The sequence below is a fragment of the Thermobia domestica genome, chromosome 17, assembly GCF_964235325.1.
Source record: "Thermobia domestica chromosome 17, izTheDome1.hap1.1, whole genome shotgun sequence".
Classification (NCBI taxonomy): Eukaryota; Metazoa; Arthropoda; class Insecta; order Zygentoma; family Lepismatidae; genus Thermobia; species Thermobia domestica.
This window is the reverse complement of record NC_137470.1, coordinates 150730276-150755191: the sequence shown is the minus strand read 5'-3', so window position 1 is coordinate 150755191 and position 24916 is coordinate 150730276. Positions and strand designations below refer to the sequence as shown.

At 36.4% G+C, this 24916-nt stretch overlaps 1 protein-coding gene across 4 annotated transcripts in view; it reads right to left on the bottom strand.

Moving 5' to 3' along the window:
• The window catches only part of LOC145674409 (solute carrier family 15 member 1), a 301314-nt gene that overhangs the window by 30851 nt on the left and 245547 nt on the right, over positions 1 to 24916 (bottom strand). For 3 of the 4 annotated variants that reach the window (XM_081744434.1, XM_081744436.1, XM_081744437.1), the window contains 3 exons: positions 16541 to 16708; positions 13262 to 13510; positions 5065 to 5313 (listed from right to left, as the gene is read on the bottom strand). In XM_081744434.1, coding sequence (XP_081600560.1) covers positions 5065 to 5313; positions 13262 to 13510; positions 16541 to 16708 — 666 coding nt within the window. Of the gene's footprint in view, positions 1 to 5064; positions 5314 to 13261; positions 13511 to 16540; positions 16709 to 20206; positions 20290 to 24916 lie in introns of all 4 variants that reach the window. The other variant, XM_081744435.1, reaches the window with a different exon arrangement.

Here is a 24916-nt window from a genome sequence, read left to right as displayed (position 1 = left end):
TCAGAGCAAGTGTTATGCTGTGGGGTTGTTTCACTTCGGGAGGTGTGGACAAATTGGAAATTTATACTGGAACCGTTTCAGCCGAACAATACATCATACCACTGTCAAAAAGGTTATTGCTAACGGCTAAAAATTAGTTTTCACGTGAAAATTTAGATTACTTCATCTTCCAAGAGATAACGCTCCCTGTCAGAGCACGAGTAGTTAATACGTGATGTTCTGAGATGAGCACTACACGGTTGTGGTGGGCACCGAACTCTCCTGATATGAACCCCCATTGAGAATTTAGGCACTTCATGTCCTGTGGGCTCAGGGAAAAACCTTTAAGACCAAGATAGAGCTCATCGAAGCCATTGTTGCCGTATGATACCACGTAATAGATGTTGATGTATGCCAAGCACTGATGCACAACATGCCACAGAGGTTGGCAGCACTGAAGGTGGTTAAGGGGTGGCATACGAAGTTCTGAGAGACATTTGTAGGAAAATGATTTTTTATTTATTTATTTATTTATATACATTAGGTCTTTCATTTGTTCAGATACGTTAAGTTTTGCTCATTATAATCATTATTGTAATGTCATATTTTGCAATATGTAACAGTGTTACTTTATTCAAGACCAGGATACCAGGATTGTGTGTGTCATATAGACATAAATTATGGCATTATGTAAAGAATTAGTTTGTAAATTCTTAACATACATACCAACTAAGATCTCTGATAGATGTAATGTTTACTATGAACAGTATTATTTACTGTGAATCGTCAAAAACTCAATATTCCTTTCGTTGGATTAGGCGGTGCAGTTATTTTGTTATAGACTGTGATTTTAAGCCATATCAACGCGTTAAATTAACCCTTTCTGACCTGAATTATGTTTTGGAAATTGACACATTTTTTATTTCAATGGATTATATGTTGAAATCTAAGGAAGTAAGAAAATCCATTTTTTTTCCCTCAAAATTATATATTCCCAGGGCGTTATAACTACAACGTATGAGACAACTTGGAATCATTCGACACTATATATGCACTATGAAAGCCAAGGAAGCTTATGATTCCAAATGGGTCAGAAAGGGTTAAAACAACTGAAATTAATAATCCAATTTGTAATTTTCATTTGCCTAATTGGATAACACGGTTAGGAATTTTATTACTAGGATATTACATAACGAAGTCCAGAGTTTAATCTTATTTCTTCTTCGAATTTTTTTTTTTTCTGTTCTTTAACCACTTATATCGATAAAAACTTCAAGTGAAACAAATGGATTTTCAGTTCAAGTTTTGTTTCTATATTGCATTTCCTACTATCTGTGATTCTAACTTTACGCATTGTCAAGATGCATGCTTCGTTAAGGTAGCACACTGAAAATAAGAATCATATACCAATTCACAAGACGCAAACTAAAGAAGCCTAGAAGAAAGCAAAAAGAGGGGGTGGGGGGTAAGAGAGATATGGTTAAAATTCAAAACTAACATCCTTTGGGGGGCGCGGTGGCTCAGTGGTAGAGCGTTCACCTCCGGTGCTTGGGGTCCCTGGTTCGATCCCAGCTCGCACCGTGTGGACTTTGTGGTGGACAAACACCGTACTCATGGGTTTTCTCGGGGTTCTCCCTCTTTCTTCATTCCACCATTTCACTCATCTCTCATCATCACCGTCTCCTTTAGCCTAACCGACATAATCGTGGAACGTAAAACTTAAAGATTTCATTTCCATTTGTTAACATCCTTTGTTAAGGCACGACACTAAGTTAAATATGTTAACACTAAAAGTTCTGTAATAACTTAAGTTCTGAACGAATTTTAACAAATTTAGTTTGGAAAATATTTAGAATAGAATAAAATTTATTTGCAGTAACGATAGTTTTATAAATGGAAAATTTCAGAGTAGCAGCTTTGGGGACAAATGGAATAAAATTTTTAGTGTTCCAGTAAGGTAGCAAGCAAAAAAAAAAAAAAAAAAAAAAAAAAAAAATCAACAAAGAAACGTATGTGAAGAATATTATGAAAAAAATTCAGATCAAAAATATACCAACTATCGGCTAAACACAAGATACAGTTCTTTGGATGATGATAATAATAACAATAGGAAGAAGACGAAGAAGAAGAAGAATTATATATGTATCCATACTCTGAAGAGATACTTCGGACAGCTTGTAGTATGCATAAACCCCAGTCACCCTGAAAAAGTCATGCCACTCCCCTAGAACAACTTGCTGGCTGCATTTCAGAGTCTTCGATATTAATAACCACAAAAAATTCCATTGAGTAGTAACATGCACTTGCTGCGTGTGTCTGGGCGTCTAACATGGATTTCGTATATGTAGGGACGTGAAGTTTTAGTTTAATTTTATCCCTGAAATCGGTGTTATTTTTTCCCGAAATCGGTGTTATTTTTTTCCCAAAATCGGTGTTATTTTTCGCGATTTAATGCCAGTAAATAGGGGTTATTTGCTTTATTCTGTAATTGTTTTGAAAAGCAAGTATATTGCAAACACAAAGAAAGTAGTCTGTGAAAGCAAATTAAAATAAAATTTTAAAATTAAACGAATAGTTTTAAATTTTGACATCTTAAATTTAAAAGAATAAATTATATTTTTGGACTTACCATCTGAAGAAATGGCTTAATAACTCTCCTTAACTTGAATTTATTTAATGTGTGATTTGAATACATATATCGACTTAAAACCAAGCTGCAGTGTTTCTTAACATTTTGTTCACTTCAAAAAACAATCAATTCACAATACACTTATCCAAAATGCAACTCATAAGCATAGTGTTTTTTTTTTTTTAAACATTTTCTTCACTTCAAAAAAATCAGTTCGCAATAAACTTATTTAAAACGCAATTCATATCAACACACATTTTCACTTAATGGCGAATTTATAGTTTCTTCAATGTTTCTTATTTTTCAAAGGATGGAATTGTCAATATTTCCACATTTTCTTCTTTAAGGTTTTGTCTCCTTTATTGTAACTACGGAGTTGTATTCTGAAAAATATCTTTCAGAATCAACGTTGGAAGCTGGCAAAGATATTGCTTCAAGAGCACAGGCAGCAAAATCTCAGGGGCAAACTTTCACTATAACCAACCGGTCTAAAAATAACAGGACTCACGGTGTTCTGTGAATCACATTTTCTTGCAAAGGAAACTTGTTATTTTATTAGTATTACCGGTCAACATGGCGATTTCGCAAATCTACCGCTTTATGCAATGTATTTCGGTGTTATTTTGAAAAAAGTACGAAATTAACGTTATTTCGCGATTTAAAAACACCAAAAAGGGCCTTCTATTATACATTTAGGTATATCTATACACTTTATTTTGACTTCACGTCTCTACGTATAGGGCAAGAAAAAAGGTGCCAAGATATTACAAAGCAGGAACTTAGAGAACTGAGTAATAATCCACATTAGATTGGTTCAGCAGAGGATAAAGTCTAATGGCGAGGTTGTCTTTTTGCAGTTATGCATCTTTGGGAATGAAAATGAAATGAGATCTTAAATGTAAATCTCACGACTATGCCTTTTAGGCCAAGGTTTCTCAATCTGTGGTATACAAGGTGCTGTTTGTAAGTACAACTTATGTTGGTATCAATAATAAATATGAGCTCCCTCGTGGCTAAGCGGTTAGTGTACGAACCTTTGGCCTCGGAAACCTGGGCTTGATTCCCGGCGGGAGCTCACGTGGTTCGAATTCCATGTTAAGCTGTAGGTCCACGTCTCATATAGCCTTGCTGTTGAAAGGGACGCTAAACTCAAAATCCAAAACCAAATAGTGAATATGCTTTGGTGGCCCGCCAGTGGAAAAGTTTGAGAACCAGTGGTTCAGGCTAAGTAAGACGGACGATTAATGAAAGTGAAGATTGAGAGAAAAAAAAGTGAAAATGAAATTAAGTTTTCCGTCCCACGGTTATGCCGCCTTGATTAAAGAAGATGATGAGAAATGAATGAAATCGTGGAATGAAGAAAATGGGAGGAAACGGGAGAACCCCGAGGAAACCCACAAGCACGGTGTTTGTCAAGATTGTGAGAGAATTGGTGGCATAACGATGTAGGAGGAAAGGAGAGAACCTCGGAAAAACACATATGCACCGTGTTTCCATCACGAACTTGCATGATCTAGGATCGAACCGGGAACTTCTACCACCAGAGGTGATCAATCAACCCCTGTGATATCTGATGAACCTCCGTAAGAAAAGTTAAGTATAGGGCAATCCTCAAATCATACAGGGGGCGCGGTGGCTCAATGGTAGAGCGTTCACCTCCGTTGCTTGGGGTCCCTGGTTCGATCACAGCTCGCGCCGTATGGACTTTGTGGTGGACAGATACCGTGCTCGTGGGTTTTCTCGGGGTTCTCCCGTTTCCTCCCACTTTCTTCATTCCACCATTTCACTCATCTCTCATCATCACCGTCTCCTTTAGCCTAACTGGCATATGCGTGGGACGTAAAACTTAAAGATTTCATTTCATTTTTTTCAAATCATATACAAAAAAAGAAAAAAAAAAGAAATCACGTATGTATAGTGGGATCTCGATAACTCGAAGCTGAGGGGAACAAACAAAAATTCAAGTTATCTATTCCTCATTAAAAGTGACTATATAACCTCTATAACTCTTAAGTTTTATTAGTTCAGTCTCTAGAACTCGAAGTTGTGAAAGTTCTTAAATTAAGAGAGATGATTATAAAAATAAAATACTAGACATGTATTACTTTGGAGGGAAGAGGGATTTCATGTCTAGACATGAGTAGAACACACTTACACTACACGTTAGCAACAATGGCAATTGTGTAAAAGCATAGAGCTATAGCTTTGAGTTATCGAGGTCACATCAGAGAAATTCGAATTATAGCGGTAAACTTCGACTTGTACAGGTTCGCAGATACGAAAGTTCGAGTTACCGAGGTTTTTATATACGATTATGGAACTCTTAAAATTCGACTTATCGAGGACGTAATTTTTAAACACTCGACTTATAGGTTATACTAACATTGATTTTATGGAGAGTTCAAGAGAATGTGAAAAAAAATTCGAGTTATCGAGGTTCAACTACATATACTGACCTGCTTTTCCCATACTGTAATATCACCACGGATTTCGGTAAATCCAGGACATTTGCTGCCAGGAGTTACGGCTATAGAAAAGGTTCTATTGTTATTCACTGGAATATTGTACAAACTGAAACCAGTGGCATTGATCATTTGCTGTCCTGGTAGTATGTTATCACCAAAAACCACTGGAACATCACAAGGAAGCTCATTGAAGATTCTCAGCTGTGCTTCACCACCTTTTGGAAGAACTGGGTAAGTTTTCTGTAAAACAAAACAGAAGGTCATCAAATTACTTGTAATTTTGAAATAACACAAAACAAAGTCTAATTACTAAACTGGTGGGAACTTGAACTAGAATTTTCTGTCAGACAGGCAGGTGATACGTGAATTACCGCACACTATCAGTTTTCTAATTAAGAAACTATTAACAGAATTAGTTATGTTCAACTAAAAGGGAACATGAATAGAAACCTTTCAAATTCTAGTTATCTATCTATATATATAAAAGAGAACGTACAAAATCCTTTGTCCGCTCATCACGCTAATACGGCTGAACCAATTTCTTTCATTTTTGGGGGGTTATTAGGATTTGGACCCTAGATGGTTTTTATCATATCACTTTAATTTTTAATTACCAGTGTCTTGAGATAATTGACCATTCAAGTGTCCATAACGTACAAATCCTTTGTTATTAGTTCATCATAGGTAAAAATAAACGTATTTATATGCAACCCGCATGACCGTGTCACTCGGCGGGTTAACATAAATGACAGGCGATATACAGCGGAAAATAGCTTGAATCTTCTGTTTAAAATTTTTTAATTGATTTGCTTATTTTTACAGACACTTTTACAATATGCCAGCACCGGGATGACCGCAGCGAAGCGGGGCGGGTTAACATAAATGACAGGCGATATAATGTTAAGATTTACTGCAATCTTCTATGGTTTTTATCATATTACTTGAAAGCGAAAAAGTAAAAATTATCTAAGTAACAAAGTTTATTGCGTTCCGGGGTGACCGCAGCGAAGCGGGGTGAACGCTGCTAGTATATATAAAAGAGAACGTACAAAATCCTTTGTCCGCTCATCACGCTAATACGGCTGAACCAATTTCTTTCATTTTTGGGGGGTTATTAGGATTTGGACCCTAGATGGTTTTTATCATATCACTTTAATTTTTAATTACCAGTGTCTTGAGATAATTGACCATTCAAGTGTCCATAACGTACAAATCCTTTGTTATTAGTTCATCATAGGTAAAAATAAACGTATTATATGCAACCCGCATGACCGTGTCACTCGGCGGGTTAACATAAATGACAGGCGATATACAGCGGAAAATAGCTTGAATCTTCTGTTTAAAATTTTTTAATTGATTTGCTTATTTTTACAGACACTTTTACAATATGCCAGCACCGGGATGACCGCAGCGAAGCGGGGCGGGTTAACATAAATGACAGGCGATATAATGTTAAGATTTACTGCAATCTTCTATGGTTTTTATCATATCACTTGAAAGCGAAAAAGTAAAAATTATCTAAGTAACAAAGTTTATTGCGTTCCGGGGTGACCGCAGCGAAGCGGGGTGAACGCTGCTAGTATCAATATACACTTTTCAACCTACACTTCTATAGCGCAATTACAGTAGAAATTTTGTTTAGGGTTATACAAGGTAAGGTAAAAGTCAAGTTATAAGGTTTTATTTTTTTACTTTACTTTACTTTACTTTACTTATATACAACTGAAATACCAGTTTTTCGTACGAGAAGAATAGGTGTATGGGAAATATTTGACGCCTTTTAATGAACCCTTAGGATATGTCTTTCAATGAAAGTATAAAACCCCACAGAATAGGAACTTCAATCGAAGTGACATGATTTTTAAAAAAAATAATAATTACCTTCCTATAGCTATTTCAAATGGGCCACTCGTTTCCCCGATCCCGAAAACTATGGATTCGACATTATTCTCGGTCACTTTTGTATATCTTATTTTCCACCCCTTCTCACTCACCATGCCGATGGGGGCTGAACGTAGACTTGAACGGCATCAGGAGTGTCAGTATTAATCTCACCGAATCCGAAAACTATGGATTCGACACTCACGTAGTCATTTACGATTATTTTTACATCGTCACCCCCTTTCCTAACCCCGTTGGGGATGCTGTGGTTGTCTTACCACAACTGGGATTAAGCTTGGACTTAACGGTGTTGGGGGGGGGGGGGGGGGCGGTGGCTCAGTGGTAGAGCGTTCACCTCTGGTGCATGGGGTCCCGGATTCGATCCCAGCTCCCGCCAAGTGAGCTTTGTGGTGGTCAAACACCGTGTGCGTGGGTTTCCTCGGGGATTCGCCCGTTTCCTCCCACTTACTTCATTTCACCATTTGATTCATTTCTCATATTTACCGTCTCCTTTAGCCTAGCCGGCATAACCGTGGGACGTAAAAAGTCGAAGATTTTTTTAACGGTGTTGGGAGTGTCAATATTCAAATCAGTGACCCATAAAACTATGGATTCGACATTAGGATCTATCATTTTCTACATGTCTCCCTTTTCTACCTCTACTCCTAGTAGAACTAGAAGTGTCTTACTCCCCAGCATTTCCCCCCAAATTGTAAGTCATGTATGTGTACTAATTTTGGTTGAAATTGCTCCAGGCGTTTCAGAGATACAAATTGCTGAAAGCTCAGCTGAGGTGCTGAAACTGTTCACCATAAAAAGCAAGGAAAGAGTCACCTGAAAGCAGTGTCAGTGCTAGTAGTGTGCTGCGCACACTGAACAAAGCTAAGCTGCGTGCATACATTTCAAGGCTGGTGTAACAGCTAAGTGATTATGATCTTGTGAACGGGTTCAGGAGATAGTTACACGTGAACAGGGATTTATGGGTAGCATTGTTTGCTCAGATGATGCACAATTCAACCTTAATGAAACTGTCAACATGCATAATTGTGTGTACTGAGCTGAGGATAATTTCCACATTATTGTTGTCTAATGTAAATGTGTGGTGTGGCTTGTCTCATAGGAGGCTCATTGGGACTTTCCGTTCTGACGGTACTGTAACTGGATAAAAGTATTTAACAGTGCTTGCTGATTTCATTTTACCTGCCATTTGTGAAATGTACGGTAATACAGGTTTCATTACCAACAAAATGTCGCCCCGCCGCACTATCATAGAGATCAAAATGTACCAGGCCAGTGGATAGGATGCTAAAGACCAATAGAGTTTCCTGCACGCTCTCCAAACCTTGTTCTGGAGTTTTCTTCTGGGGTACAATAAAAGATTGGTATACCATTGTAAGCTACGTAACCTGAACACACTTTGGGATGAGATTCAAATGGTGTGTGCGGCAATTCCGCTGGATACTTTGGTGGGAAGTAGGGGAATAATCGCGACTCGTACTTAGAAATGTATCGATGGTGAAGACTGCCATTCTGAACATTTACTTTAACCACCATTTGGAACACTCAGTTTGACCAGAAAGTACACTCTAGTTTTCAAATTAGAATATAGTCTTACTCTCAAGAAATTTAACTTTGTAAGTTGGAAAATAAATTTTCTATGACAGTCCAAAGTGTGTATACATTTTTTGAGACACCTGGTACATGCATGCTTGTTCTTGCCTTAACTTTGGGCTTAAATGTAATTTCGACTGTCAACAACCAGTTTAGTGATCCCGAAAGGTATGGATTCGACACTGATTTAGGTAATTTTGGACAGTTTATTTTACACTCCTTCCCATCTCAATGCAGATGGGGCTGAATTTGTACTTAAACGGCATCGGGGGTGTCACTATTTATCTCGGCGACCCCGAAATCTATGGATTTGATACTGATACAAATCATTTTTGATTATTTTTACTCGTTCTCCAATTCCCACATCTCTTAGGGGTGATAGGGGTCGCATCCCTACTGGAGCTTGAATTTTGTCTGAAACGGCATTACAAGTGTCATTATCGCAGCGAGGCCGAAAACTATGGATTCAACACAAATATCAGTCATTCTCGATCGGTTTTCAAAACTCGCTTCCTATTCCCCTATGTGTGGCGAATTATATTTCGCACATTTTCCGAGGGCTTACCTGAGATAGACAGGCTCTAGGATTGAGCGCCGATCACCCATAATGCCATCAAATTGGTAGCACAATTAAAGAAGATTGGTTCTGTGATGGATAAATTGTGTACTGGGCAATTTGGGTCCATCGCTGATGAAGCGACAGCAGCAATAGTTTTTGACGGTTCTAGTGAAACTCCTCAGGAAACCTCTCACCGTTTTGTAAATGCAGTACACCAATAACCGAAGAAGCATTTGACTTTATTCATACAAGATTCAAATGGTGCACACTTCAATGGGAATGTTCTAGACCGATGTCTGGAACTTCGCAATAGGGCATGTGATCGCACCAAACAGGACCAGCTGTTACATTCTTATATCCTGTCCAGTAATGAAGATATTGTTACAGCGCTGATGAAACTATTTCTAGAAAAACTTAGTCGTTATGGTATTAGAGGCCTAGCAAATAAGTGGTTTGAATCATACCTTAAAGATCGGAGGCAAGTAACTGAAATAACACGAATAATCTATATATATAAAAGAGAACGTACAAATCCTTTGTTCCCTCATCACGCTAATACGGCTGAACCAATTTCTTTTATTTTTGGGGGGTTATTAGGATTTGGACCCTAGATGGTTTTTATCATATCACTTTAATTTTTAATTACCAGTGTCTTGAGATAATTGACCATTCAAGTGTCCATAACGTACAAATCCTTTGTTAGATCATCATAGGTAAAAATAAACGTATTTATATGCAACCCGCATGACCGTGTCACTCGGCGGGTTAATATAAATGACAGGCGCTATAATGTTAACATTTACTGCAATCACTTGAAAGCGAAAAAGTAAAAATTATCTAAGTAACAAAGTTTATTGCGTTCCGGGGTGACCGCAGCGAAGCGGGGCGGGTTAACATAAATGACAGGCGATATAATGTTAACATTTAATGCAATCTTCTATGGTTTTTATCATATCACTTGAAAGCGAAAAAGTAAAAATTATCTAAGTAACAACGTTTATTGCGTTCCGGGGTGACCACAGCGAAGCGGGGTGAACGCTGCTAGTTAATAATAAAAATCAAAAATGTGTGTCAAGTGAAGAAATTATTAATCGTGGAGCACCACAAGGATCAATTCTGGGGCCAGTTCTCTTTCTTCTTTATATAAATGATCTTTCTGAAAATATTAACAGTTCACGTGTGACTTTATATGCAGATGATACAAATATAACAGTTAGTGGAAAAGATGAAAGCGAATTAGCTTCAAACTGCCAAACGACAATGAACCAACTTTCAAGTTGGATGAATAAAAATGACCTAATTATAAATGCAAATAAAACGTATGCCTTAAATTTTCATAATGTTAAAAGTAATCAAGCCAATACAATAATAAGAATACATATTAAAACAGTTAAATATGTAGGAACTGTTACCTTTCTCAGAGTTAAAATATCTAACAATTTCAACTGGGAACTACATATCAAACATGTAAGAAGTAACTTAAGCAAACTGTTATGCATGTAGAAACAGCTAAGTGTGTACATTGCTCAAATTTTCATTCTATAATAAAATATGGCTTGATGTTCTGGAGAAATACACCTAAAAGTATTGCCATCTTTAGGCTACAGAAGAAAGTGTTAAGAATAGTTGCAGGAGCAGAATGGAACTCTCTTTTCGGAAATGTTTTTAAGGGACTTGAAATAATGACTCTTCCTTCGATGTATTTGTTCGAAATATTAATATATTTGAAAAACATAGTAGTGAATTTATTTTTTAACAGACATTCACAGACAACATAAGAAGTAGAGAAAACATTTACTTGCATACACACAGAACAAATATATACAATAAATCAGTTACTCACAAAGATACTCTATTATACAATCTACTTCCATCATGTATAAAAAATCAGCTCTCTCTAAACAGCTTTAGAGTCTCTCTTAAAAGGCACTTGATAGAACAATGCTTTTACTTTGTTGCAGAATATTTGCAAAATAATTTGTATGCGTCAATTAAATGTATATTAAGTGAATTAGTGAGTCTACAAGAATCCACATGTAATAATAGTATATATATTACTAGTATTTTACTCAAATTTTTATTTTACTCAAAATTTATTATATTTTATGGCATAAAAGCATATAGGTACAGGGCGTAGCATATACACACACATTTTAACACACATTTTCAAAGCGAATGTTGGAAATGTCCCCCATGAACCTCCAAACATGCTTGCAAACGTTTCTTCTTGTTCTCTAATACTTTCACAAGTTGTTCAAGTGGAATGCTATGAGCAAAATCTCGAATAGCTCTTTCGAGTCCTTGTAGCGTGTGGGGGTTCCCTTTATAAACATAATTCTTTGCATAACCCCAAAAGTAAAAATCCGGAGGAGACGAGTCAGGAGACTGAGGTGGCCACAATCCCTTTGAAATTATTCGATCTCCAAAAACCTCTTGCAGTAATCTCATGGATTGGCGAGCTGTATGTGCTGTAGCGCCATCTTGTTGTATCCAAGTATTACGAATTTCGTCTTCCGTTAATTCTCCCATGAACTGGTGAATAATTTCACAATAACGAGTTGAATCTATTGTTTGTCTGAAAAATATGGGGCCGACTATTCTTCTTCTGGATATTGCAATCCATACCCCTACCTTCTGGTCATGCACAGGAACTTCATGTATGACATGTGGGTTTTCTGCACACCACAAACGTGAGTTCTGGGCATTGACGTAACCTGATAAATGGAACCAGGCCTCATCAGTAAAAAAAAAAAAAAAAAAAAAAAAAACCGAAACACTGTCAGACTTGTCCATAACAAACCGTGTAAACCATTGACAATACTGCACTCGTTTTACGCTGTCGGGAGGAAGTAACTGCTGCACCGCTCTCATCTTATACGGGATAAGACGCAGTTTCTTACGAACCGCCTTTTGTACCGTACCAACACTTATTGCTTCTTTCTGGGCAAGCTTTCAAAGTGGTTTATGGGGGCTACGTTGCATTGCATCCGATATATGTAGCATTTTTTCTTCATCGAGCACTGACGGTCTACCACTTCGATCATAGTCCATTACCGTTCCAATGTCTCTAAATTTATCGATCAGTGCCCTTACAGTGTGACAATTCGGAACAGGTGTATCCGGAAACCTAGCTGCAAACTTATCTTTGACTGTCTGTCTCTACTCACCTTGTTCACGGAACACATGTTCAACCAGGAATATTCGTTGTTCCAAAGTTAACACCATTGTTTCAGAGACCGCTAACTAGATGCAACAATCACTTCAACGTCACTTTGCCGACTGGAATCTAACAAAGGAACTTCACGCAAGGCGATAATATAGCAGTGTTGCAAGCCTTCGCATAAAATTTTATTTCATGTGACTTTGAATGCAACTTTGAGTTGCCACGATTCAGGTGTATAGAGACTTTTTGAACGCTCTGCATATTATATAAAACTGACACGTCCAATTTCGTTGTATGACGATGAACGGATGCAATAAATTACGATTAAGAGTGACACTATCCCTAATTAAATCCATCCAACTAGAAAAATACAGAGCGTAGAAACGCTAATGGCGTGGTATGGTATATAGGGAATAACTGCCATTGGTTCTTTTCTCGTCGATACTCATCTCAATGGCGATAGATACAAGGAACTTTCTTAAAATAGTGACTGCCCGAGCATCTTCAATGAAGGAACTTTTTCCGAAAATTTCCAGCATGATCGTGTCTTACCACATTACAATCGCAATGCTGTGTCTCGGACTGGACCAGCAGCTGCTGAACAGGCAGACGAAAGGTCCAAGTCCAATAGAATGCCCATCAGTCACTGGAACTTACACTGCAATTTTTATTGACTGTGAGTGAAATTTAGGGCGCTACACAACTGTAGTATATATGAACAATTTGAAATTAAGGATCATAATGTGGTAGGGGCAATTTGAGTGAGTAAGAACTTCTAATACAAGTTTGGCACGATTAGAAACATTGGAGACTTGCATTGAAGCAGGAAATGGTCACATTGAGTAAATTATTCTACAGATATGATACTTCACCCTATGTACAAGAACACAGGCCCTTCAAGAAAGTTTAATGTAACTGTACATTGTCCTAATAATTTGAGAAACCTTTTGAAATATCATTAAGGAATCACTAACCTCTAGCTGAAGTTCTACAAATGCAGAGATGAAGAACGCCGCAGCAGCAAGGAGTCCACCAACAGTAATTCTTTGCAGTGGCTTTTTAAGTAAGTTAATTTTGGCAAAGAGAGGATAAATTATACCTTCAAAAATCGGAATCAGAGCAAGGATAAGGAATGGATTGAGAACTTGCATTTGATCTGGTTTGATAGTATAACCTCCGAGATTCCCACTCATACGGGTGGCTTGGAATGTCCATCGAGATCCCTGCAAGAACACAAAATATCGTCAATGACTTATTATATTATTTTATGCCGAGTACTTCGTAAGAAAATGCATTAATATGCAAACAAAACTTCTTATCATGAAACACACACTTAACAATGAAACTATCAAGTTTACATTACAACACAGACTTAACAGAACTAACTCTATCTACGAGGGAGGATCATAAACTAAGATAACAAGGCAGATATTTCTAGAGTTTCGTCTGTTATAGAGGAATGAGGAGTGTGCGGTAATTTCAATACATTGATTTGGCAACTGCGTAGAGTTTCAGCCATCTGCCACCTACGACAATAGTTGTATGTAAACACAAATGGCAACTCGTTTGGAACAGATGGTAGAGGTTTACGGAGAGACTATAATGTCTCGTCAGTATATCTCAGAATGGTATCGGAAGTTTGCGGCTGGTAGAGAAAACGTCACCGACGAGGAGCGCAGTGGCTGACACAGCACGCCATCAACAGATTTGAATACAGCTCGCTTGGAGATGGTGATTCAGGACAACAGGGGGAAAATAAAATGAAATCTAAGTTTTACGTCCCACGGTTATGCTGGTTAGGCTAAAGGAGATGGCAATTATGAGAGATGAGTGACATGGTGGAATGAAAAAAGTGGGAGGAAACGGGAGAACCCACAAGCACGGTGTTTGCCCACCACAAAGTCCACACTCATCTCTCATCCACCTTCTTACAGCTGAAGCGTTTAGGTGAATCTGAATATCACTATTTTTTTCAGATTTAGGATTATGACTAGATTAGGATTAGGAGTTGGGATTTCGGGATCTATGGCCATGGTAGTTCGTCACGTATGAGGGATAACGTCCCTCGGTGACCACACTATCCAAGAAAAGCAAAAGAAAGGAAGCTGCCTGGGATCTATACGTTAGGTACCATCCCGGTATTTGCCTGACGTGAATGAAGAAAACTTCACTCAGAATGGCATACCTGAAAAAGCTTTTACACTTTTTCGACCGAATGTTCCCACCGGGACTCGAACCCGGGACAGCTCACACCAAAGACAAGCGTTAGCGACTACGCTACCGGAGACCACACACGATGACGACTAGAAATGTGTATTACGTACGCAATTTGATTATTTTGCTTACTTGATCTACGTGTTCTTGCAGTGACAATTTATCATCCTATATACAATGTTATTAATTACAAGTCTTCCCGATTATAAACATGAACTAATTTCGCTCAGCAATACTGAGGCAGGTGAAAGTGCTATCAATGGGAATGAAAACTCGAAAAGTTGTTTTACATTTGGCTCACATCATCAGATCACATGTTCTCAATATGAGCTCCCTTTGTCTCGCGACACATCTAGCCTGTAGCCCATTTCTTGCCATACACGTTGTAGCATTGGCCAATCCACTAATGCAATGGCTTCTATGATGAGAACACCAAGATTTTGAATGGTAGCCGATAAGCATGTTTAAAAAACTCCAGAGAAGAAATTCACAGAGTGTATGATCGGTGAAACATGGAGGTCATCGCTAACGTTCATTATTCATTTTCAGGAATTTGCAATTCATATATTCACTCTCCAGTAAACTACTCTTACGCTCGTGGTTTGGAGAAAAGTACGAAAAACAAAAACTAGAGAATCTTACAAAAATGTTAAGTTTAAAATTTGGTGCAGCTACGTTGAACGGTATGGCCTCTAAGAGTGAGTTCACACATGGGTAAAAACAGACGGATCAATATCCAAAAATTAATTTTTCGGCAAGTAGGGGCCATGAAACGCGGGAATCTTGAAATTTTTCGATTTTTTACGAATTGTTTTTTCACGATCACCATATTTATTTTTTTTAATTATTATTTTTTGGTCTTCTATAGTTGCTTGAAAATTAAATCTTTCTTACTTGACCGGATATCAAACTAGGGACCCAAGCAGCCTCTCTAACTATCGTCGCTTGACAATATAAAAAAAAAGAGAGAGAGAGAGAAAAGAAAGAATAAGGAAAACTGAAAAGTAATTGGTCTTATTTAAAAAAAAAAAAAAAGTGTTAAAATTATATGGGCGCATAAGAGGATTCAAACTGACAAAATAAATATTGGTTACTTTTACTAATAAATCCCCCTTTAGGAAGCCTAAATATTTTCCATACGTTTCGGAATGCAAAGCTAGTTCCGTCTTTAGTGGCGAGGTAACAAGGAGAAAAACGGATAGGAGATAAAAGGTGTAAAACAAGGAATACATACCACTAAATAAATGTAACGTAAAGAATGGATTCTGAAATTTCACGAGCAGAGCACAGCGCAAAAAGAGTGAACTAAATCGAAGGAAACGCGGTGTCTATGTTTCGTCACTATTGCCAGATTCAAAACATGCATCAAAGGTGGGTAACCAAGTTCTATCAGTATTGCCTGTATCCAGATTTAAAGCAGGTTTATATTTATGAATAAAGAAGATTATTTAACATTAGACAATCAAAAAAGGCACAAGAAGAGGGCATGTCGGGATTGGTGTGTCATTTAAAACAACATACACATAATATAAAACAGGTTAATGTAATAGGTTCAGCAAAAACAAACAAAACAACGGGAGATTAAAGAATCGTTCTTTATCCATAAATATAAACCTACTTTAAATCTAGATACTGACAACATTGATTGAAATTGGTTGCCTACCTTTGATGCATACTTAGAATCTGACAATAGTGACGTAACATTAGACACCGCACTTTCCCTTTGATGCAGTTCACTCTTTTGCGCTTTGCTCTGCTCGTGACATTTCAAGATCCATTCTTTACGTTACACTTATTTAGTGGCATGTATTCCTTGTTTTACACCTTTTATCTCCTATCCGTTTTTTTCCTTGTTACCTTGCCACTGAAGACGGAATGAGCTTGGCGTTCCGAAACGTATGGAAAATATTTACGCTTCCCTAGAGAGGATTCATTAGTAAGTAGTCCATTTCTTGGTAACAAGAATGTGTCTTTTGACTTTTTCTTATGTTAGAATGCTACAACTTGTTACACTGAGAGAAAATAATACTCCGACTTACCTGTTGATCAAATAATGCCCAAAACACTGGAAGAGGAAGATAAAGAAATAGGACTCTTAACACAGCCTTTACATCTGAGATCAATTTAGCGTCGTATTTATCATCGGCGTAATCCAGCCAATGATCTCTTTTTGGGCCTTTCTTTGACATTTTATTTGTTATGGCATGCTGAAAATAAAAAATAAATAAATAAATAAATAAATAAATAAATAAATAAAATAAAACAATCTTTAGATACTTTATATTTATTAATGACAATTATGAATTGTGAGGTTAGCAACTCTGAGTACTATTTTATTCAAGTTTCAGTTTTCGAATGCATATGAAGTATGTGAATACTTTTGAAAATACATTGAATGCCTCCAAAATTGATGATGTTATTTCATTCAAGAATTGAAAATCTACATTAATAAGCTGAAAATAATAATTAATTCAACATAATATACAACACCAAGTAACGAACTATAACTACGCTATTATTTCTATGACATATGCTGTAGTTTGCTTTTTGCTGTAGGGGGAAAAAAATCAGTACTTAAATAATTAAAAGTGGTACCTACTTTTATGATAGTCAGGGCCGGCCCTAGGCAATTTTTCGCCCCATGCAATGGCATCATTTTCTGCCCCCCTTTGTCCATAACGAACAAATCTTAAAAGTTACGATTTTAGGTATGCTACGCCATAATAAACAACGAAAGAAGGAAAAGAGAACTCGCACTCAGAAAGACCTAAATGCTACAAATACAATCTCGTTGTGTCTGTTTTTTTCTCTTTAAATAATAATCTATTATATTAGTAAAAGATAAAGCAGACACATCTGCAGAGGAAAGATAGTAATCCTTTTCACAGAATTCAATATCGAGCTTTAATCTCAATACATAAGTATACAATTCCAGTGCAACTACCTCGTTTATCTTTATTTCTTGATTTTCCTCCTACGTCTGTTAAAAAGTTAAAAAAAAAAAAAAAAAAAAATTTCCACCTTCAATGATAAGGAACTTGTTTGTGACAAAGACAAGACTAGTTTCCATATCACAACTAAATGGAGAAAGTGTTCACTACTGTTCGAGAATTGAGTTCTTGTATTTGATAACAATCAAGCAATTCATGCTAGGATTTGTTTGATCATTTGCTTTAGCACTGTCTATGTGACCTTAAACTAATGCGACCTAAACATGATTTATGAATATAGTATTCAAATAAAAGATAAGCTTAGTAAATTTAACTATCATCATCATGAAGTCTGTTTCCAACAAGAAATATTTATTTTAAATAATATAATTATGACAGATTTTGCCGCCCCTGGAAACTTGCCCCGTCGTGCAAATGCACGTGTTGCACATACGGTAGAGCCAGAACTGATTATAGTAATGTCAATATGCATGAGAATTCCAGCGGATTGCATAATTTTACATTGTAAAAGATCTGATGACGTCACAAACAAGCTACAGTCACTGAGATCTAACGAAACCAAATGTAGACAGTGGTGGACAGATTCTTGTCTCTTGTACAGTGATGTCCAAAATGATTGTCACATATCTATAACTATCTTCTTGTAAGAATATAATTTGATAATGATTTTGCAGGATACTTTTAATACTGATAGTATGTGTATAATCGGGAAATGTGTATTTGTGGCAAATTTCATAGGAAAATAATTATAAATACGAAAATTAGAATGAGTAAAACAAAACGTTGCTAAATGGACAAGAAAGTTTTATTTTCGTTATATTGTTCTTATTTACTGCTCTTTTGACATGAAATTTGCCACATACATGTCTTTGCCGATTATACACATACTAACATTATAAGGAATACTGGGTGAATTAGATATCAAATTATATTCCTACAACAACATATTTATAGCCATGCGACAATAATTTTGAACATGAGTGTACCTAGCTGCGCCGGGAATTCCGGCACCACTTATAGTGAATGTATGAGTGTGTTGTCAGTATCACCAGTAACAATAGCAATACATCTAAAAGTATTGCAACGTTTCCTGCATCAATTATTTTAATTTGATCATTATTATTGAAAGCTACACTTTGTCAGCAGTAATGACGATTGTTCTTGAATTCAATGCAAGACAAAAAAGCATTTTTACAATTATTGTTGTTCTTTTGTTTTTCTTTCTGCACCGAACAAAGATTTTCTTCTTCACAGTCTTCCCTGTTTTGCTGAAGTTCAGTTAGATATTCAAAGTCTACCCCTGATCGATTTCCAGCATCTCTGAAAGTAGTCAAACTTTATGCTGCTTGTAATAGTTTTAAAGTCGGTATCATGTGAAAATTTACGTGCGCGACCTACAATCTTTCTTGTGTATCTTTTCAAATATACCAGAACATATTTTTTTTTTCCACTTAATTAAAAGAGCAATTAATTCACTAGTCAATTATCATAGTGAACATGATTCAGGCAACATTAAAAATATGTTGGTAGGATGGTTTAGACCAGAATGTGTCCCTGTATTGTCACATAGATAATGTATATGGTTTGTACACGTGATGGTGGGTTAGAATCTCAGTGCAAGTACTCGCCTGGTTTATACTTTTGAAATACCAGATTTGCAAAGCCGGTTTGTTTTCTATCGAAAACTGGTTTCATTTTTAAAACCGGTTTGGTTTTCTATCAAAAACTGGTTTCAGGTTTAAAACCAGTTTGCTTTTCTATCGAAAACTGGTTTCAGGTTTAAAACCAGTTTGCTTTTCTATCGAAAACTGGTTTCAGTTTTGAAATCGGGTCGGTTTTCTATCGAGAACTTGTTTGTTTTAAAACTGGTTCGGTCTTCTAACAAATGTTTCGCTTCTTGATTAATTTGTTTGCAAATGAGTACTACAAGAAGAAAGAAAATCATATTGGTTTCAGTAGAAGCCCAAAACCACTGGAGAAAAGTGAAACCAGTTTCAGTGAAAAACCGAACCTTTGAGAGAGCGGAAATTTAGTTTTATTTTCTAGAAACTGGTTTCCGGTTTTTATGAAAAACGGATTCGCCCATCTCTAATACAAACTCGAGTAGTGGTTTGGATTCGGATCCCACTTAAACAGTAGGTTCTGTCTGATACAGCTGCCGGAAAGAGACATTCAACACCAATAAAGAGACAGATTAACATTTTAATTAGCAGCTGCCCCATCCATTATAAAACCACACAATAAATAAATAAATAAATAAATAAATAAATAAATAAATAAATAAATAAATAAATAAAAGTCCTGTACACTGGACTTCGATGTATTTTGATACACAGAAGTTCTGTGGTCCGATGCACAGAAATTTTATTTATTTATTTATTTATTTATTTTCAATTTTGTGTGTATATGTGTGTGGCTGCGTTATTGAGTCAATTTTGAATCCCGTTCAACAGCGAGGCTATATGAGACGAGGACGTACTGATTAACGTGGAATCTGAACAACATGAGCTCCCGCCGGAAATCGAACCCGGGTTTCCCATCCCAAAGGTGTGTGCACTGGCTGTGTTATTTTTCGGATATTTATTTTTCAGCGTACACACTTCAGTTGTTTAAATCACAATTTGTATATCAAACTGTCCGTGATTCAATACAATTTAGACGTAATTTTGTCTCGTCCGTGAAGAAGAAATTTTAAAAAAAGTCACATGATCATGAACGCAGACACGAACACAACATATATTATACAATACTCACCTTAATGCACTTGCATACTTGTAAGACTACATTGCCTTGGGGTTCTTTGATAACATACCAGATTTTACCAATCACAAACAGAACTGTAAACAAATAAAAAATATAAAGAAAACTGAAGTTTAATCACTATTAAGGCGAAAAAAGATCCAAACCTGTTTACTGAAACTACGTGGGTCGTTCAATACATAAAAAGTTTACCTAAGCTGTAAAAAATATTTTTTTTAAGATACATTTGTAACTATACATACATGTGTAGGTGGGCCCTTCCTCAACCTCCATTAAGATTCAGGCACTTATCTAACCGTTGTACTAATTTGTCCAAGCCTTTTGAAAAAAAAAAAAAAAAAAAAAAAAAAAAAGGCCTCCAGCTATTTAATATTCTCCTGATATTCCGCTTTACTTCTTCATCACCAGTTGACAGGAGACCAGATCGTTTATGTGGAACCTGAACTCTTCTTCAGAGAAACGCAATTCGACCTGGTCTCTTCTTGGTGATAACGCCCACTCCCTATACAGCCTCAATTTAGCGCCAAGTTACTCCAATCTTTTTCCGGTGTTAAAGTCTCCATCGAAAAGTGAACGTTTCGAAACAGATGAAGTGAAGCGGAATATGTTACGAGTACTAAATACCCAGAGTCCTGATTCTTTGCAAAGGATTTGTACAAATTGGTGCAACGGTGAAATAAATGCCTGAATCTCAATGGGGATTATGTGGAGGGCTGAGGAATGTCCTACGTACACATATACCCTATGTATAGCTCACAAATGTATATTAAAAAGTACATATTTTATAGCTTAGGGAAACTTATATATTGAACGACCCACGTATATTTCAGTTACAACGTGAACGGCAATTTTGATCATAACTCCGCGATTCAACAATTTGAAACTCATCTTACAAAAAAATCCTCTCAAGAGAGATAATATTGCATTAACGAAGCAAGTCAATATATTGTCACTACAAGTAGAAAATATACAATTTTTCTATATTCAGACTTAGCACCGATATTTCAACAGATGAACGAATTTCTAATATTAGTTTCCGAACAAACATGACTATGGAAATCAATTGTATTTGTAAAAGAAGCTTCGAGAGAGTATAAAACTGGATAGTGTTATATCAAGCAGCTGTCTCCGGGAATTGAACCCGGAAACTCGCGGTTGCGAAGCAAGAACTATAACCACTAACCTATGTAGAAAATAAAATATAACTGGAATGATTACATAAATTCTACTCCTAATATTGTGACGTCAAAATCTTACCACATTTAAAAGTAAATAAATAAATTGCTATTAATATTTATGCAATAACATGACAAAACTGTCCCTACACGATTTCACTTCCTACTGAGACCACCAAGGATACTCCACTGATAGACAAATTTTGTTTTAAATTCTACGTGCAGTCAGATTAGACCGAATCGTATCTGTCAAAGAGTATTATTGTTCTACCAAAAAGCTTTTAGTGCCTAGAAAATACTATAATCTGAAATAACGTATCACGAAGTACCAATTTTGAGCAGTAAAAGTGGACAGTAGAATAAATGCCTTTAAGGCATCTCAGTTTGCACACATATTGTAAATCTGTACACAGTTAGTGGATTGGCACCAATAAAATAAGAGTCCCGTATATATTAGGATAAAATCTGTACACAGTTAGTGGATTGGCACCAATAAAATAAGAGTCCCGTATATATTAGGATACTATTTATACCAAGAAAAGTGATCTCAAATATTATAAAGCAATATGTCCATATTCTTAATCTGTGCCAATAATTCTTGTTTTGACGTTAGTCACTTTTGATCACAGTATTAATACTATATATAAAAGAGAGCCAAACATTGCTTTAAAGGACCACTACGATGCGCAATTTCATTAGTTATTTAACTAAGCATCTCACTTTTAACGTTGAAAATGACTCTATGAAATTTACTCTTAACACGCGGAACTATGAACTACTTCTAAGTAATGAATTTTATGTACATAACAAATTCCGCCCACTTAAGCTGTAGTCATTCGTTTTTCAAATTATTTCCAGTGGGAAGCTCAGCATAGTTTTAAATCTCGTTCGACCCTAGCCATAGGAGCTAAATACGCTGTTCTGATTGGTTGAAGTTATCCGTTTCTCGCCACGTAGCATACATATAGCAGAAATCAAACGCTGGCTGCTGTCGGTTTTCGTAGCCGAGCGTGCTAGCGCAACAGGCTAGTAATCATAATCGCTTTTGGCCGGCCCAAGTTTTTTTTTATTTTCATAAAACTTTTTTCATTAAAATACGATGAAAATAATACTCAAAAAAGTGATTTACTTACGTTACGCGTGCAGTTTTGCTATACGAATCCATAGTAGTAGTAGTAGGAGGAGGAGGAGGAGGCGGAGTAGAAGGAGTAATAGGAACGGGTTAGAAGCCCCTCAGGGCTCGTTTTGTTCCATCTTGATCCCATGCAACCAATCAGAAACGTGTATTTAGTTCCTATGGCTTGAGTCGAGCGTGAAAAAATATGCAGGATGCTCAAGGTTTGTTCTATTTAAAGGTTTAAATCCTTCTTCAGCAAAATATTAGGGAAATATTTACTATATTAAGATTATATAGTATTTATATCCGTAGGAGCCTTCACAAGAATTGTGAAGCACAAAAATCGGCATTTTGAACTACTTGAAAATTGAAAACTGAAAAAAAGCACCAAAATGTATTGCATTCGGTTATATTTTGTTGGATTACATTAAGTTACGTTAGGCGTGTAGTACTACTTTAATACGGATCAATAGTATAAGTATTAGTAGGAGCAGGAGTAAGAGTAGTAATAGTAGTAGTAGGAACGGGTTAGAAGCCCGGCAGGGGTTGATTGGGTTCTGTTCTCGACATGAAATGGGCAAACTAAAGACTTGCCATTTTTTTTTTCTGTACATTTTACAATTTATGGATCCGTATAGTAAAATAAGTATACCTCTCCGCGAAATAGTCCATCCGCCTCCATATACAGTGCCCATAACAACATCAAAAACAATCAACAAATACAACCACTTTTTAACTTTTACTATTCCCCTTACCTGCCTTGTACTTATTCTTTCTCACAAACTTAAATAAATTCTTCAATTGACCCGATAAATTTCCTAAAATTGGTCCGGTGATACGGCACTTAACCCCAAAAATCAATTAGAACTGCTAGATTAACTGACAAATTGTGCATTATAGAACTGGTATGCCTATTACAGCAAACTACACGCAGATTTTGCATTGCGTTGCCGCAAACAGTTACGGAATGGGGACCTAAAACCTCATGAGCAATAATTCATGTTGTTATTTTTAGTTACTCTTTTGTTTTATTTACGGCTCACCGACATTATTATCAAAAACAATAATTATCAAACATAACTTCACTAATAATAAGTTTTAGTCGAGATCAATGCAGCGTAATCTTTAGTATAGTACCTTGTAAATGTGATTTTTCGAAATATTCTGATTTTGCATAGCAATCAAAAAAGTTAACTTCTGTACACCAATGGCTAGACAATTAGTTTTCCAGGTAATTAGGTGAACAATCAACATCCCAATCCTTATGTGGCACAAATATAGATTAAAGGAAATTAAAAATGAAACAAATGCGTTACCGTAAAATTCATTCCCTGTCTTCTGTAATAGGCGTGCAACTTTCAGCATAATAACCCTGAAATCTTGATATATCGTAATTATTTAATAAGTCTTATATAAAATTCTTGCATAATGGAAAAAATGCGAAATAATATTTGCAACTAGAATGTGATATCAAATATTTTCTTTGTTGCTTCAGAAAATCTTAATTTGGATCAAAATTACACCTCTTTTAGGTGGCATTTTTTCTCTACATTGAATATATAAGGACGTTTTCGAAATAAGTTATTTGTGTGAAAGAACACATATACCACAACCCAATTTAATATTTGGGAGGGTGACCGAATGGTCAGCCCTTGGAGGACCCAAGGGTCTTCCTTTTGCATTTTTTTTTTACCCCTTTTTAATGTTTTAATATGTAATATGGAAGGTAAGGATGCTTTCCATGGATTTTTTTTTTTTTTTTGTAAATTCTGCAGCCACATTCCCTGTTATTGTTACACCAGTTCTTTCATAATAATTTACTTTCATCCATCATCAGACTTCTTCAGCCTACAATGCAATGAGATGGGACATAAAACAATTTCATTTACGAGGTAAGAGAAGAAGGGTGGCCGTCGTAGGAGTGAAAATAAAGTTTAGCAAATATTGAACGAAAGATCGGCCAAATACCAATGTTGAATCTGTGCTTGGTTTCTTTTTTACGTTCCGAGATGATCCTCTATTTACTCCCTTCTACAACTGAATCCACACACAACTGCGAATTTGGTCGCGGCTGGAATGTAATTGTGAATCGTAGGCGTCATGTAGGAAGGGTACACACAAAACGGCGACAATCAAAAGGGTCCTGCGTTAAAGGACCCGGGTCAAAAGGGTCCCTGGCACGAGTGTAGCCAGGTTTACTTAGGAGGGGCCAGTTATTTTTGACGGGGGCCAGCTACAATGTTCAAAGCCAAAAAAAAAAAAAAAGAAAGAAAGAAAAGAAAGAAAGAAAGAAAAGAAAAAAAAGAAAAAAATGCTACAGCTAGTGATTTTGAGGCCTGAAAATTTTGGTTTCCGTTCGGAAAGCTAAGAACACTGTTTTCTTAGTTTTTATCCCTTTTTTGTTCTTCTCCA